Source organism: Cydia pomonella, chromosome 11 (genome assembly GCF_033807575.1).
Source record: "Cydia pomonella isolate Wapato2018A chromosome 11, ilCydPomo1, whole genome shotgun sequence".
In the NCBI taxonomy this organism is placed as follows: domain Eukaryota; kingdom Metazoa; phylum Arthropoda; class Insecta; order Lepidoptera; family Tortricidae; genus Cydia; species Cydia pomonella.
In genome coordinates this window covers 2,335,961-2,353,422 of record NC_084713.1, presented here as the reverse complement: position 1 = coordinate 2,353,422, position 17,462 = coordinate 2,335,961, and the positions used below count along the sequence as shown (strand labels likewise).

The window sequence follows — 17,462 nt, the reverse complement described above, 5'->3', positions numbered from 1 at the left end:
AAAATTGGTATTATCTACCGCAAATTCTATCTACATGACATTAGGGATTGCAATCCGGTCCGGCGGATCCGGTAATCCGGCCGGATCCGGTACTTTTCAGGAGCTGCCGGATCCGGTTAAAATCACCGGATCCGGTCCGGATCCGGTAAAATAAAAAAATGCTTATACACAGCATATGCTGTGCGATTTGGATGAGCTAAAGGCAACAGATGAAAGGTCTGAAGTTCAACAGAACAAAGAACGAATGAAAAAGTTTAAATTTAGTAAGATACATGATTGGAAACATAAGAGGATTTCTTCTTCTTTCATGATAGTGGCACGATACGATGATTACATAAATACTGTAATATAAGGATGAAGATGCCATGGAAGGCATTTGTGATTTATGCTAAAGGGAAGGTTAATATTTTGGCATAATGTTGTGATATGAAATCAAAACTAAACAAAAAGGCAGGAATAAATCGGCAGTATTCTGCCGACTAGAGTTGGGCTCATAAATATGTGTAAGTAAATGAATATATGATGAACTTCAGTTTTCTCCGATTATGCATTATGATAAGATATAGATTCTTTTCTATTCAAATTTAAGAGATAATCTTTTGTCTTTACTATGTCATCCAATCTTATGCAATTTCCTTCATCGCCTGGTACATGCGACTCTACGGTTATCCAATTCTTTACTTGATCCATGTAACGTTTCTTAAATCATCCCTTTTGTTCCCTATTTTACCAATACACTTATTTGGAAATTTAAAACAACTGCGTCTTTTAAATCATACAGTCTATATAACTACTTTCTCAGACAAAAACATGAGAACGAGACAATATTGAAGCGCATTTAATTTATTTTGATTAAACTTAAAATATCTATTTTTTTGTTACTAGAATGGATGTCACCGATGCAAATAAGTAAATCTAAGAACAGAGGGCCTACCGCGGACCACGTTCGACGTTTTGCCTCCCTGTTACGCTTACGTACAAATTTACGAGTGCGACGGAGAGGCCACACGTCGAACGTGGTTCGCGGTAGGCCTGCAGTTTCGAAAACTTGTTCGTCCAAGAAGTTCCAATTCCCACTCCCCATTCCATCATCGGACTTTGGAAACTAATCAAATTTATAATTGTAAACGAAAATTTATGCAGTGCAGTTTTGTGAATGGTTAAATATAATAAATTACTTAGATTAAAAATTTTGTTTTTAAAGTGAGATTGACATTTTAACACTTACTACTAAGTTCTAATTGATGGTTAAACAGTTATTTATTCACTTCAAATTACTGGTTTCGGAATACGTTTGAAAAAACATCCTTTATTTCTTGTATTACGCTAAAAAACTACACAAATATGTCATTTTACTAACTCTAATATCCCTATACCAAACCGGATCCGGTCCGGCCGGATCCGACCGGATTAAGGCCAAAATCCGGCCGGATCCGGCCGGATTGAAAATCAATCCGGTTTGCAATCCCTACATGACATCCTATATCTTTTTTTTATACTACGTCGGTGGCAAACTGGGCCGTATGCTTATACGGCCTGCCTGATGGTAAGCAGTCTCCGTAGCCTATTTACGCCTGCAACTCCAGAGGAGTCACATGCGTGTTCTGTAATATCTATTTAACAATCGAAAACACCCTCGGTCGAAAATCGAAAAGTCCTTTAACTTATGGACATAAAGAAGCAATCACCGTTATTCAGCTAACATTAATAAGGCCTTTAGGGATTTTATCGTCGGGGCCGTTGGAAGCTTGGTGGCCACTCATTCGGAATGGGGAGCGATGGCTCTATTTATAAGTTAGATGTCTGGCTATTATAATTGCTGTTACATCACATGATTCACATGTCAGCATCACTCATGGTCGTATTTTCCCAAATATTTGTATTATATCTCTTAATATTGCGAATGAAAGTGATATAATACGATGGGATAAACAATTGAGAAGTGGATTGCTGGCAACAGACCGAGGCTATGTACCAGAGAAAAACAAAGTAATTGGGATTTGTTGGCTGCCGTTATAAATCTGGCAAACGGACTGTATTGACGCCTGTGTAGTGTACCCATGTCAAATATCCTTTATTATCGTTATTCATAAGTCCAGTCTGAAGGGAAGGGACTAACCGGACTAACTGTGAAAAACTGGACAAGTGCGAGTCGGACTCGCTCACCGAGGGTTCCGTACACATTTAGCTTACTAATATGTATATGTATATATTGCTTATATTTTTTTTAAATAATTAACTATATATTAAGAATATAAAAATAAAACTACCTTAAACAAAACTACATAAAGCAAAAAAAGGGAAAAGATTAAAAACTAAAACTATAACTAAAGTTATAAATAAAAAATTGGGTCCAGCTCGGTGCCTTGTGGCAAGGTGCCTAGGGCTGGCGGCATTGCCGCGCTGTACGGCTTACAAATTTATAGAATTCACATTTTTCTCTGTACTTGTAGTATAAGACGATATTACTTGCCAAATTGTATATGTATAACGGAAAGTACCCTATAATTTTGATTCCCTTGAGTGTCGAAACTCGAAATATACGTATTTTGCGGCATAAACGTCCGTATCTTTTTTTTACGTTCACTTAGAAGTTTGATTTTTTTCAAAGCTTCAAGAGATTGTAGACCTGACGGACGGTCAGACAGACGGACAACAAAGTGATCCTATAAGGGTTCCATTTTTCCTTTTGAGGTACGGAACCCTAAAGATGATGAAAGACTTGCAGGGACAAGTGTAGAATATACTTATATTAAGTACGCAGGAAATCGTATACTTAAAACGTTACGAACGATTCGGTACTAAATTTGAGTCCCGGGAAATGACTTAGTAGGACAGTTTTGAACACGGATATCCGAAAAAGTCACGGACAGGATCTAATAATACATATTTCACTTAAATCGATTCGTAAAGAAAATATTATGTAGGTCACGCGTATGGTAATGAGCTAATGGAGCAAAGCGGCCGTCACAGATCAGGGGCTCCGTCGTTAAGGATCCCATTCCTCCTGAGTACCCTCATTTCTGAGGAGCTGGCTTGTCGGAGTAATTGGCTCAAGTTGTTTATCCCTAATATCCCTACAAATATTACAAAATGTTGATATTTTTAGGGTTCCGTAGCCAAATGGCAAAAAACGGAACCCTTATAGATTTGTCATGTCCGTCTGTCTGTTCGATTATGTCACCGCCACTTTTTTCCGAAACTATAAGAGCTATACTGTTCAAACTATAAATTTTGGGGGTTCCCCATACTTAGAACTGAAACTCAAAAAATCTTTTTTCATCAAACTCATACGTGTGGGGTATCTATGGATAGGTCTTTTAAAATGATATTGAGGTTTCTAATATCATTTTTTTCTAAACTGAATAGTTTGCGCGAGAGACACTTCCAAAGTGGTAAAATGTGTGTCCTCCCCCCCCCCCCGTATCTTCTAAAATAACAAAATGAAAAATCTAAAAAAAAATATATGATATACATTGCCATGCAAACTACCACCGAAAATTGGTTTAAACGAGATCTAGTAAGTAGTTTTTTTTTAATACGTCATAAAATTAAAAAAAAAAATTTTTTCATCATATCCATACGTGTGGAGTATCTATGGATAGGTCTTCAAAAATGATATTTAGGTTTCTAATATCATTTTTTTCTAAACTGAATAGTTTGCGCGAGAGACACTTCCAAAGTGAAAAAATTTGTGTCGCCCCCCCCCCCCCTGTAACTTCTAAAATAACAGAACTAAAAATCTAAAAAAAATATATGATATACATTACCATGCAAACTTCCACCGAAAATTAGTTTGAACGAGATCTAGTAAGTAGTTTTTTTTAATACGTCATAAAATTAAAAAAAAAAAATTTCATCAAACCCATACGTGTGGGGTATCTATGGATAGGTCTTCAAAAATGATATTTAGGTTCCTAATATCATTTTTTTCTAAACTAAATAGTTTGCGCGAGAGACACTTCCTAAGTGAAAAAATGTGTGTCCCCCCCCCCCCCTGTAACTTCTAAAATAACAGAATGAAAAATCTAAAAAAAATATATGATATACATTACCTTGCAAACTTCCACCGAAAATTGGTTTGAACTAGATCTATAAGTAGTTTTTTTTAATACGTCCATACGTCGAGTCCGACTCGCACTTGGCCGCTTTTTTTTGATATTTATTGAAATACAATTTTACAGCATTACAGCTAAGGGGCGCCAATGCGCTGTAAAATTAAATAGTAATAAGCTGGGTAATAAAAATATACGATAAATATGTCAATAATTAATAAGCTGATGTTGATTTACAATAACGTAAAAAATCTTTAAAAAAAAATATGATTTTTGTCAGCAAACAAGTCGCAGTCAGGTGCAAAAAATAAAAAATTGTTGAGGAGTGTCCGGGAGCGGACGATTGGAGAATACTGGTGTGCTAACGTGTGAAAGGAAAGGTAACGAGTCTCGGGGAAGGATAAAGAATGGCTTTATCAAGGAAATCATCTCCGGAATTTAAAATAAGTTGATTTATTCTGGAAGTGGAATAAGGCAGTACTCATTCTAGGCAGAGAAAGTGGCTAGCAGAAGCAGTGCATATTTCGCTGAAGACCATTCGCGAAATTAGAAACTCGTAAAGATATAGGACGCATAAAAGCGGTTGAATTTATAATGGAAGTACTTACTGTAGTACTACTTCTACGAAGACAAAGTACAGGGAGAAGCTAGTAGTGCATATTTCACGAAATTAGAAGTACGTAAAGTATGAAATTTATGTAGATCACGTACATGGAAATAAGCTAATGGAGGCCGTCACAGATCGGTGTGTCGTTAAGGATCCCATTCCTCCTGATTGCCCTCATCTCCCTAAGGAGCTGCCTTGCTGGAGTAATTGATTGGAGTCGTTTATAGATATGTAAACTTATTTTTTATCGACCGAACGAAGGTCTTGAAACGTTTTTCATGCATTCCGATTTGACATCTGATGTTTAATACAACCACAAAGAAATAAAATGTAAAAAATGCCTTTTTATAAATATGCATTGTTCAAAAGAAAGCTTTAATGTTTCCAAGAATAATCAAATATTCGATTCCGATATGGGATCGGAGACTGAAGGGTGCACTTTTTATGTTTGTAGTTCTATGATTGAGAGAGAAAAACAAATGAAAACCTTAATACGTAAAAGGATTCGTCAGCGTAATCTATGTGTGGTGCCCCGTGAATAGCATCCAATTCAATTTGAAACCACAAATGTGCCGGAATGCAGTGCATCCAGTGCGGTAATTTTAAACGCCTTTCACCGACGCGTTTATAAAATCTAGCGTTCATGGCGAGAAATTATTTACATGCAATTGAGAAAAACAAAACAATGTTAATTTGGAGTACCGCTCCTTTCTGTATTGTATCATATGAAGTATATCATCCTTCATAACTTCCTCTAGATTTCCTGATATTTTGACATGGTTGCCTGTCACGAATATTGAAGAATACACCTGTATATTTTAATAAATCCGTGCACAGGAAAATCTATAATTGCATTATAAGTGCTATAACACACCTACTTCAACTCACTCATGTAATGAAACTAATTTGTAAGCAGTTATATCACTTTCGTAAGGTTGTCGCAGTTGTCGCTAACCAGATTCAATATGAGGTTGATCAACTACCGACTCAAGGGCTCAGGGCCTTGAACTCCAAGCTTAACGGCATACCGTTAAGTAACCGAGTTGAGTATATTCTGGTATAATTTAATCCTTTAGCGGCCAAGATCGTCGGTACAATGCCCGCAATTCGCCTTGTGCGCCAATATTGGTTGTGATGAGAGCCTGCGATTTTGCGATAATGTACTGGTATGTGTGCTGACTGTAGCCGCAATACCTAGTATCTTATACGCCTATAACGCTTCTCCGTTAGTGATTATTAGTATATTAGACCTAAGTTGTATTTGTATTTTATTATAAGTTTTATGTAACGATAATGTTTCGCTATAATATTTCATTTCTCATGTTCTGAAAATGGGTCGTTGTTGTTCTAATAAGTGTGTAGATAATGATAAGTTTCTGCTCTAGACAGGGGGGGGCGACACTTAGAAATGTAGTTAACATTAGTAAAGATGGCGCTCTCACTGCGTTAGACCGCCAAACTACCTAGACAAGAATGTGTACTTTTCATGCCTTGGTCAACAATCTACTATTTTATCTATCTATCGATAGAGTACAACAGCGCACCAAAAGTGCTAGCCACATTTTAGAGTAGTGTCTCAAGTTATACGTGTGTTAGATATACTCTGGCACAGCCACTTCGTCAGTAGAAAAAGGCAGCTAAAAATGATGGCGTTTTTCTACTGACTAGGTATTTGGGTGTATCTTGGCATGTGATTTTATCCGATACCGAATTTTGGACTGTATTCATAGAAACCTAAACTAGACCCATGCTAATTTCAGCCGTCGCAACACTCAGTATCTATACCTATAGAATTATCTAAAACATTTTTACCTTGGTCATTACCAAGAGGAGCCAGTCGTTTGACTACTTTATTATATATGTCGTCAGAGTATCGACAGGTTTGCTAAGACAACAAGTTTTTCATCAGTCAGTCCTTGGTGCAACATACGTCAACGTCAATCGACCAGGTACACACTCGTCAATGGTGAGGTGTCCGTAGATCTCGGCAACGATAAGTATTTTTTCTACTCGTCGACTGTAATGGTTGAATTAGATTTCGTATACCAAGGGTTCTCAAGGGTCGGCAAGACTTAAGTGGCTCCTATGATATTGCTTATGTCCATGGGCGACGATGACCGCTCCCCATCAAGCGGCTCGTCTGTTTGTTTGCGGACTATAACTATAACATTAAAAAAACTATAATTTTGCGTACTTTTCATGTATGGGCTCCCAACTCAACTATAAAATTTCTTTCGATACGCTGTAGTCAACTATAAAAAAAATGTAATCACGTGCCGCCGCGCTCCCATAGAACGGGGGACGGGCGGGCCTGGGCTCGCGCGTATATGTCATTTTGTCTATTTAGATACTTATACCAATGTTCATTACTCATTTAGGTTTTATAGTAAAAAAAATATTATTTTTGATGATCCGTAGAAAAAGTATTGTATACAATAGTGATATAATCAAGCTTTTCAATCTCGTACCTCACTTAGGCAACTCAGCAAGCTTCGTTGCCCAAACACGGTACTCGACTGAAGAGCTCTCTATTATATCACGATTGTATAAATACTATTTAATGTTGGGCCTCGAGTGTAAGAGTTGGTTTTGCTGCGAGTGCTAACTATGAGTTCCGAATGTCCTGAGCAACCAAAAATTCAGTACCTAATAGAAATAATATGAGCATATAGCGAGCACACCTCGACACAATCGAAATGCAAAAGCTTTGGTATCGTTTGGCAGATAGACTGTTTACCTCGGCAGTCAGATAAGAGTCGAGAAATTGACATCCAAACAAGTATGTATTTTGAATTTGTATTAGACCCCGTACTAAGACTACTCAGTAATGACTTGCTAAGCTATATGTTACTCACACAGTGCATGGGGCGGAAAGTAAGTTTTTCAAACTATGAGCAGCCTGCTTACTGTTTTCCTGCAGTGCAGCAAACGTATCCCTGTGTGATGATATAGTTAAAGTTAATTCTGACTTGTCTTTGGATATTTGACGTCAAGCCACAAATTTACATCTTCACTGTCTATTTAGTTAGAGTAGTTAGACTAACTTCGTTGCTCTTCTTATCTTGGCAAGCCTCAGCTGATCCAATGCCAAAATATGCCTCAATTCGTGTCGCGAGACCTTAATAACTTAAAAGGTTTTAATCTAACTTTCAATCTAACAAAGATCGCGCGACTGTGACGAGTAATTGAAAGAGTGGCGTAATTTAGTTTTAAATTCCGTGCTCGAAGTTCCTTAGTCCATTTAATCTTTCCTGTCTTGAAGCAAATGGCCGTTATTGAAAACTTGGCAGATGCATTGTTATTAACCGGTTCGGGGCCGATGCAAATTTGAGCTTGAAACTGCTGGTAGGTATATTGCATATACGACTCCCATTCCCATTATGGATTGCCTAATAATCAAATATACATTGATTAAGATGTTTAAAATCTCAGACAATTTCGCGCTTCGAATTTGACAGGTAACAGGACATGACCTAGAATTGCCGAAACATAGATTAAGAAAATCTGCTCTCTGCTTACACGTATTAGGACCTAAACTTTATAATAAGATTCCGATGAATATAAAAAACGCTCGCACCAAATTAGGATTTATATTGAAACTGAAGTCGTTTCTAATCCAGAAGGCCTATTATTCCGTAGCTGAATTCTTGGATGAATAGCCTAATTTTAATTATTCTTTAAAATGACATATTTTGTATTTTTATTGTTGTATCTTCCTTTGTACTAATGTAATTATGTTTGACATCCATCTTGCACCTATGTACCTAATAAAAATGTAACACTGACAATGTATAACTAATACAAATAAATGAATATGAATATGAATGAATAAACGAGATGGCGCTGTACAGCTCCATACATTTTGCGGTAACTCTGATTGTTAAAAGTTGACCGCAAACATATACGCATAAAACGCCGGTTGTCAACGGTATATATGCCAGGATCTAATTCTCAATATACTTACTTCGGACACCTCTCACGTCGCTCCCCGGATAGCCTGGTGAGAATTATTATAAGGACCGTGCGCGTTGGAGGGTCTGCCATCTTGTGGCCTGAATCGGAACCATAAACATGTACATTTACACTTCATGTGTTTTCTTGTGCATAGTAGGTTCTGCCATCTTTTGGGCGACATCGGAACACTAGACATCACATTTACGCCTCGCGCCAAAAAGCTGACGGCTCCTGTGCTGCCTCCTACAGTTCATGCACGCTCCCTATATGACGGGCAAAGTTCAAGGCACAAGACCTCAGGGCCCTCCCCCTACAAGATGATGTACTCAAATCACAGCACCTATGCCATTAAAACTGCACGAGGCCATGCGCTTGGCGAGAAATAGAAGCCTATGGAGGAACCTGCCGAACCTGGTCTTCAACATAAGGACATGATGGTACGATCCTCAGCATTGAGGGACCGACTGAAGAAGAAGAATAAGTAAGGGCAACTTTATTTTCTGTAGCCTATTATAATATATCTTTCACCGTTCTATTGCCTCAATTCAAATGATTTGTCAAGTTATTCACGTTTAAATTGTTAAATTAGATTAGATCGTCTTGTCGACATTTTTCTATAGATGTCGAAATGAATAGAAAGCGCTAGCGTCCCAGTCCCAGTGGCCTCATTCTTGTACTGACATTTGAGATCGCATATAAAATGCAATGTATTGTATAGATGTAGTTATGTAGTTGCAGAGTGGAATCTCGAGGAAACATCAAAATTCAATTCAAAATTCAAAATTCAAAATTCAAAATTTTATTCTGCAAGTAGGCCTCAAGGGCTCTTTTACAAGTCAATATAACATTTACAGTAACATCATATAGTGACATGAAAAATACATAACAACATTTTATAAATACAACAGCCAATACCTGGGTAAACATTACATTATAATAATCTTAAAATAAATAATTACTACAATACAATAGAGATGTATAGTCTCTATGGTTAAAAACACATTAAATCTGGAGATGTAAAAGGTCCCCAATGTCAGAGTACTAATATTAATAAAATTTGGAGGTGTAAAGTCTCTCCAAGTGTCAAAATAAAATTTATACTAAATAAATAAACCGCGTCTGGACTGTTAAACTAGCAGTCTCATAAACTAATGCTACATTCTGTACATAACTAGTATGTACCAAGTCAAGTATATTATACAATATGACAGAGACGTATAGTCTCCACGGTTAATACATTAAGTTTGGAGATGTATAAGGTCCCCACGGTCTGAGAAAAATAATAATACACAATAATAAGATTTGGAGGTGTAAAGGTTCTCCAAATGTCAAAGAATAAAAAAAATAAAAAATTGTATGAAATACATATTTCACGTCACATCACATTTCGTTCATAGAAATATTTCCAATATACTTTCTTATTTCTATTCCTAAATTCAGTGTCGTCCTGTTGGGTACATAAATAAGAATCACGAGCCCGTAACGGGCGGTCCCTAAGGACTCGTCACCGAGTAAATTACTGTTCTAATAAGTGTTTATACTTTTTCAGATTTATTACATCGGCTCTAATACAAGGTGGCCGTCTAATGTCTGTGATGCACAGACAAATTACACTAGTATAGTTAAATACGCTCATACGACGACAAAGCAAACATAGGTAGGTATATGTCAGTATACGTAATATATTTTTCAGTCACCTATTATTGGCCATTTCGCGAAATGCTTGCATGGAAGTGGTATTTGTCATGTGTCAATTATCAAATAGCAATAGCCCCTAGAGAGGCCACACGCGATTGGCTTTTCGTCTTGCATTGCACGGCCATGGCTTAGGCCAGGCAGCAATGCTATTTGGACGGATAACCACCATAACCACCGTAGGACTTTTTTTTTACTACCTACGTCGCAACGTAGTATAAAAAGAAGTTGCCACGGTCGACACGTCGGTGGTAAACAAGCATACAGCCCGCCTGATGGTAAGCGGTTACCGTAACCTAGCGAGGCCTCAACTCCAGAGGTGTTACATGCGCGTTGCCGACCCTAACACCCCGCACCCTCGTTGAGCTCTGACAACCTTAATACTCAATGGCAGGAACACAACACTATGAGTAGGGTCTAGTGTTATTTGGCTGCGGTTTTCTGTAAGGTGGAGGTACTTCCCCAGTTGGGTTCTGATCTAGATCTGGAATGGCATCCGCTGTGCTGTACGTGTACCCTACCACACTAAGCGAGAAGAGATGACATTCACAGTGCCCATACCTCTCTTATTCACACTTATTCTTATTCACTAGGTCAATTTTTGTAAACATGTCGTATAATATATATAATATAATAGGTATATAAGGGGCAGGAAACAATAGACCCAGGGCGCCAAATGATAAAATCACCTGTGACAACCTGTACCAGACTACGAGTATAAGATAGAACAATAACGTAACAGGTAGGTAAATACTTGAGCGTGTTTACGTATATGTACATGATAAATAATCGGCGACTCCGATAAATCGTTGGAGAATTCACGGGATCGGAATTCATTGCGGTCCTTATTGCCGCCGCCGCGGTATATGGCGCGAATTCAATGTGTAGGCTCCTAAGCTCCGTGAGCTTCAGCAGTTTACCATTCAACAAGCAATAATGCCGAGGGAGATATTTAAGGTTCATACATTTTCAAGCGTACACACCGAGAATGGATATCTAAAGCGAACAGTGCACAAAGCCTTAAAGAGAAGCCAAAACAGAAATTCATCTTGTTTTTATTACGGATACCTACTCCCGTACCCGTGTACCTACTTGTGTAAGTATTATTAGACGACCGGTTTGGCCTAGTTGGTAGTGACCCTGCCTACGAAGCTGATGGTCCCGGGTTCAAATCCTGGTATTAAGGGCACTTATTCGTGTGATAAGCATGGATATTTGTTCCTGAGTCATGGGTGTTTTCTATCTATTTAAGTATTTATAAATATTTATATAGTATATATATCGTTGTCTAAGTACCCTCAACACAAGCCTTATTGAGCTTACTGTGGGACTTAGTCAATTTGTGTAATAATGTCCTATAATATTTATTTATTTATTTATTATTTATTTAAGTGAGAAGTGAGGCAGAGTCTGCTCTATTTCGGGCCGCTTTCTCTAGTTTCCTATTACCATTTAGATATTTAGCTCGCATTCTCGTTAAAATGGTTAAATATTAATTGAAGAAAGTAACTTCACTATGCGCCTTAGATGTGCTATAAAAACCTAACTGGGCGCGAATTCTATATCCTAAGCTCCGTGAACTTCAGCGGTTTACAGTTCAGCAAGCAATATGCCAAGGGAGATAAGGTTTATTCTCAACCGTACACAACACGAACGTATAGGTACCTAAAGTGGATAGTGACTATGAGTATTACTGTATGACCAAATAGTGTGATCGAAAGAGCAGCCAGACCGCAGAATATCATCTTGTTTAAATTAGGTAAAGTAAGGCATGTAACACCTCAGGTCTTCAATGCGTCCATTGCCTACGGAGACTGCTTACCATCAGGCGGGCCGTATGCTTGTTTGCCACCGACGTAGTATAAAAAAGGGTACGGGAGTAACTACGTCATTTGACGTATGTCTGTCGTGCTACTCAAGAAAGTGGTTTTGCTCTCATTCGCACCGCTATCTCTAAGCAAGCGCCAAAGCCACATTAAGTATGACCATACATTGTCACTGCCAATTCAATGTTAACTATACCGTACCTATAAGTAGATAGGTGGACTCTAGCACTGATAAGTGTAGCCAGAGTCCAGCAATATAAAATTGAAGAAAACTAGAAACCTAAAGTACTCCAACGTGGCCGTGTGTTCGCCATGGCGTCGGGTGTCGACAGCCACGACGACGGCGTTAACGTGCAAATAAGCACACTTATATTCATCTAGCCTCAAATACCGTACCAACCTTTCAATAATTGGAGACCAATGTACACTGGTTTATCCAAACCAAACAGCTGAGGCGTGCCAAGGTCTTAAATCTACACATTCGTCACAGCTCTTGTAATCCCTTCTAATCTTCAGCAAACAGTGACGAAATAGGGCATGGTGTCTCATTTGCGGTTTATCTCAGAGATATACATATACTTATTAGGTGATATCGTGACGTAAGCTAGCTTAGTCAGTAGACTAAAGTCACGAGCGTAGTTTTTTTGTGAAAAAGTATTTATAAAAACTTTTAAAGGAAAATTGTTTATTTATTCAGTAATAAAAAAGGAATTAAATAATAAAAAAAACCATTGCTTAGATTCATTGCTCAAAAAACGCTTCCGCTACGGGTTTCCTCGAAGATTTTAGGTAAGAACTTTACTAACTAATAAAATTCGTAAATGTGAAAAGTGTGAGTGAGAATAACAGTAACTAGGTCTAATGTAATAATTAAAGGATTTGTAACAAGTTATTCAATTATTTTCTACAATTTAGATGATGTACTACCTACCTATTTACTAATAGGATTTTTGTAGGTCAACCTACTGTACTACTGACGTCATACCAATAACAGCAACTTGTCAAATGTTTCACATTTGAGCAAAACACATTACATTACAAAATAATCGGCTACCTACCCAATCATTTATTTCGTTTCGTACATTAAATTATGTAATTTATGTAACACCCTCTGACATGGAGCGGAGTCAATTTAACTGTTTAACAAGTTCGCCAGAAGCTAACTTTAGTTTCGGGTATCAGTAGACTACACAAGTACACAATAGCCTGTAAAATTAGAGCAAAACGCAGTAACTGTCTTCAAAAGGAATCATGAATATTAAAACATCTTTGGAATAAGATTTCAAATTGTTTAGAACTTGACCTCATAACATGGTAAGATACGTGCTGCGGTTGCCTTCATCAGCACATGCATTATTTTGGCTTACCGCGTCAAAATACACAAAACCAGTGTAACCGTGACCCGTATATCCAAACCAACATACATAAAAGAAAAGAGCATTTATACTGGTTATATGACTATCCGGTTAGTTTGATATTGGTAGGAATAACTAGCTTATAGCGCCCGTGACTTGAAGACCTTTGACCTTCGCAGTTTACAAAAACTAAGTTACGGATGGTTACGGTGCCAACCCGATTGACGCGTTTGACCATAAGTGCACTCGATGCCAGGAATGAATGGGATCTTTATTTAATGTATTTGAGCCATACTTAATAATACTCATACGTATATCGTGAACAGTTCTGATTTCTGTGGCTTTTGGCTATTGCCATAAAAGCCATAGGGACATAAAACAATTATATTTACTTCTTTCCTGTGAATTGAAAATGAACTCTGATTCGCGATAAAATCATTAACTACAGTGACAATTTAGATAACAAAATTAACAGTCGATAGCGCTCTATGGACATATGTATTTTGAAGGAAAAAATGTATCCCCAGTGTCATCAGACTAAACAATGACATGTACCTACCGTTTACAATCGACTTTTATAGATCCTATCGAATCCAGTTTGTGGTGATTGAATTTAATGATTCGTCCGAACCGAGAGCAATTTCATGGGTGACTCTACATATTGCTACGTGAGCGTGTAGAATTTAATTTTAAGAGTTCCCTCGATTCATCTTTGGAATCCACGATGAATTTGAAGCTTAGACTGGTAATTTTTTTAAATGTAATTTAGTGGTTCTTATTTGTCTTTAAGCTTTAAAAAAGCACTATTTGGTTAGTGTGTCGCATCCAATGATTGAAAAACTTTTGCTGTAAAACTTCGCTACTAAGTTCGCCTTAAAAAGTGGCAAGCCATTTATATCAACTTGTACACATTCGAACTTCGAACTGTCGCAATATTGTTTCGTTACTGTGACACATTACACACGTACCTACACAAAGTTATTACCAAAATATTTCATTTTCAACAAGAAACAATTTGGTCACAATTTTTGGGCAGTTTTTTTTACGTTATATTGGAATCATACTGGTTCATGTGCATTTGCTTCCACTTACATGAAACCGTATTATTTCGATAAACAAACTTTAAATCAAATTAATTGCGGAATTCGATTAGGAGAAATGGTTCTCAACCACCACTGTTTACTTCCAGCAAATAACACTTAATTAGATTATTAGGTTAGGCTTATTAGGTTTGTTTATAGTTAATAATTTCAACTACGACACAATCATAAAATACCTACCCTAATTACAGCTAATATGTGTACATCAATAAACATTGATATTGCCCGTTTAGCGCCGTTCGGTAGACCAATAAATGCTTAGACTTGAGAGGAATATCCGTGGCTGAATAGGGACATAATTATCTTGGACAATGGTACGCCAGCTGCCTGTTGCCCCGGGTAGAGGGGGCGCAGGTAGCCCGGGCTACACGCCGTTAACGGGAAGCCGGGATGGGGCTAACCTACCAAATTTAACGAGGCTAACTTTGCGACAAATCCTATAAATTTGTATGACGATAGAGTTTGGTCGGTTAGCAATTCCAACCTTTTTGTCAACTTTACGGCCGTACATAATAATCAAGGGTATTTTAGGCGTGGAGTAAATATTTCAAAGGAGTTGTAGCATTGAAGAACTAAATTTTCCGCATTGCGCCTCAAGTTTTTTTGCAGGCCAATTTGCAAGGTTTGCAAGGTTTGGCTATAATAGCTGTGGATCGTAACTTTGCTGACGTATGCCCGTAACGAAATGGGGCTATGAAACAGACGAAATGGTTCAGAAGCTAATGTTGCAACGGTTGCAATTTGAAACGTAGCGTCCGCATTCCACACGACTGCTGGAAAAAGGAGTGTAATGTTGAACTATTCGTTTTTACTTTATATATTAAGGCGACAAGGATGAAACAACGCCCAATATTTGTCAGCCATCACCCTGGAATACTTTACCAGGTAGAGATAGTTGTATTTAAAAGGGAGTATATATTATGTGTAAATTTGTGGAGTTGGGTCTTTATTCAAAATTAACGTCGGGTCACTCCCAGGGGGAAAAAGTTTAGCCAGGAAAGTCAGGCGCAATGAAAACCACATATTGAATAGAATTAGTGATTTTGAGGTTTCGGTGGTCTTCGGATTTTGACTTTAATGGGAATTCTGTGACTGATTATTGATATAGTACGTATTTTAAGACAAAGTGACTTATAGTCAACAACTAGGATATACAAAGTTAACTAATCATAACACTCAGCGCGCCTGTAGTATGGTAACGATAGAGCAGGTACTTATATGCTGCTTATATGTAGGTAATTGGTAGGTAATCATATGTGAATATAGGCAGGTAGGAATATACTAAATATTTATTTTAAGCTAAAGAGCTCTTTTACACATATGACTACGAAATAGAACATCAGAAAAAATCTGCCTTCGGGAGTATATCACTGTTATTAAAGAATTAACAAGTCGTTAAGACCTGATAGCGAGATAAAACATCAAAATAAAGAAAACAAATCAGCTTTTAATAACATCGAACTCTATCCTAACCGATATATTGAGTGCATCTCTAACTCGACTCTACAGCATCTCTAAGTCATTTACATATGTTTGTAAACTAAAGTGCCAGAGGTAAGATTTTTTTTCTAAATGGAGTTAATGGTATGTTTGAACCTTCAGTAATAAATTAAACACATCCTATTTTTAGAATTTAAACTGACATATTGCCCCAGAAATTTAAAATTTTCGCCACAAATTTAATATCACAGCCTCATAATTTGACTCATTTATCATCCGAGACACTTAACCTGACGTATGCAAATACGATTAATCAACCCTGTCATAAACCCTTAATATCTATGGTAATGATCAGGCTGGGAAGAGCATACCGCGAAAGCGATGTTGATGAATATGAAGACTTTGTCCGCGGTGCAGATCCCTCGGGCACACGCCATGGTTGTATCCTGTGTGTCTGTCACCGAACCATCACACGCGATGTAAACACAAGCACAACGGGCGCGCGCGAAGCCCCTCGCAGCAGGTAAGGCACTGAGCGGAGCGCCCGGAGTTCGAGCGACGCGCGCCGCCCCGCCCGACACCCCTGCCGATAAAGCTCGAGGAAGTCTCGTCAAGTCATCAAGCTTCCACTGTTTAACTGTTAACAGGGTGTACTGTAAAAGTAGCAGAAAGCAGACGAGCCGCCTAGTGGGAAGCAGTTAATGAAGCCCATGGGCTAATCAACATTTGAAGAGCCATTTATGAACACCCTGAAGAACATCAAACACCTCGGCAGCAGCAACAATAAAAAAGTTTTATAACTAATTGGAGAAGCGTTTTTATGCAGGACTTTTTCACCGCGCATATTAGGTAGCGGTTAACTTTCCATAGCGATGAGATGATTGACAAACCTAAACACGATGGGAATTACATACTACACTCAGTACCTAGAGTTTAGTATACTCATAACTTAGGTAGTTATTAGTAAAAAGAAGATTCAAAAGTATTGAGTCAATATGTACAAGGAAAACAAACAATGCCGTTAATCTCTCTGAACTTCAATGGCCTAGCAATTCCGATTTTATTTTTGGTTCTGTGTCGGAATAAAATAAAAAATCTACCCAAGACCACTGCACACTGACGAAAGGTTCACATAGGTACACAATGAGTCATCAATGCATTCCTCATCTGTGACTCTTTCTGTGACAACGACAACGCACTGTTCGCTAGCGCCGACGCAAACATCTTTATTTAATTCAATTGGTCGTTCTCACCGACTTCTTGACCCTTTATATAGAACAAACAGAGTAAATGAAATGAACTATATTCTATTTATAAGTAACTTTTTAACGTCACTGGGAGACATTGAGTTGAGAAGTTGAGATCGCGGACATGTCCAACATCTGGCTGTATATTACCGCCGACAGAATAACCTTAATTCAATTGGTCTA

At 37.8% G+C, this 17,462-nt stretch overlaps 1 protein-coding gene across 1 annotated transcript in view; it reads right to left on the bottom strand.

The window, feature by feature from the left end:
- LOC133522627 (uncharacterized) overlaps window positions 1-16,573 on the bottom strand; it is a 65,299-nt gene extending 48,726 nt beyond the window's left edge. Inside the window, exon 1 of the mRNA XM_061858002.1 lies at window positions 16,404-16,573. Coding sequence (XP_061713986.1) covers window positions 16,404-16,469 — 66 coding nt within the window. The 5' untranslated portion in view covers window positions 16,470-16,573. The remainder of the gene's footprint in view (window positions 1-16,403) is intronic.
- Window positions 16,574-17,462: the final 889 nt, after the last annotated feature.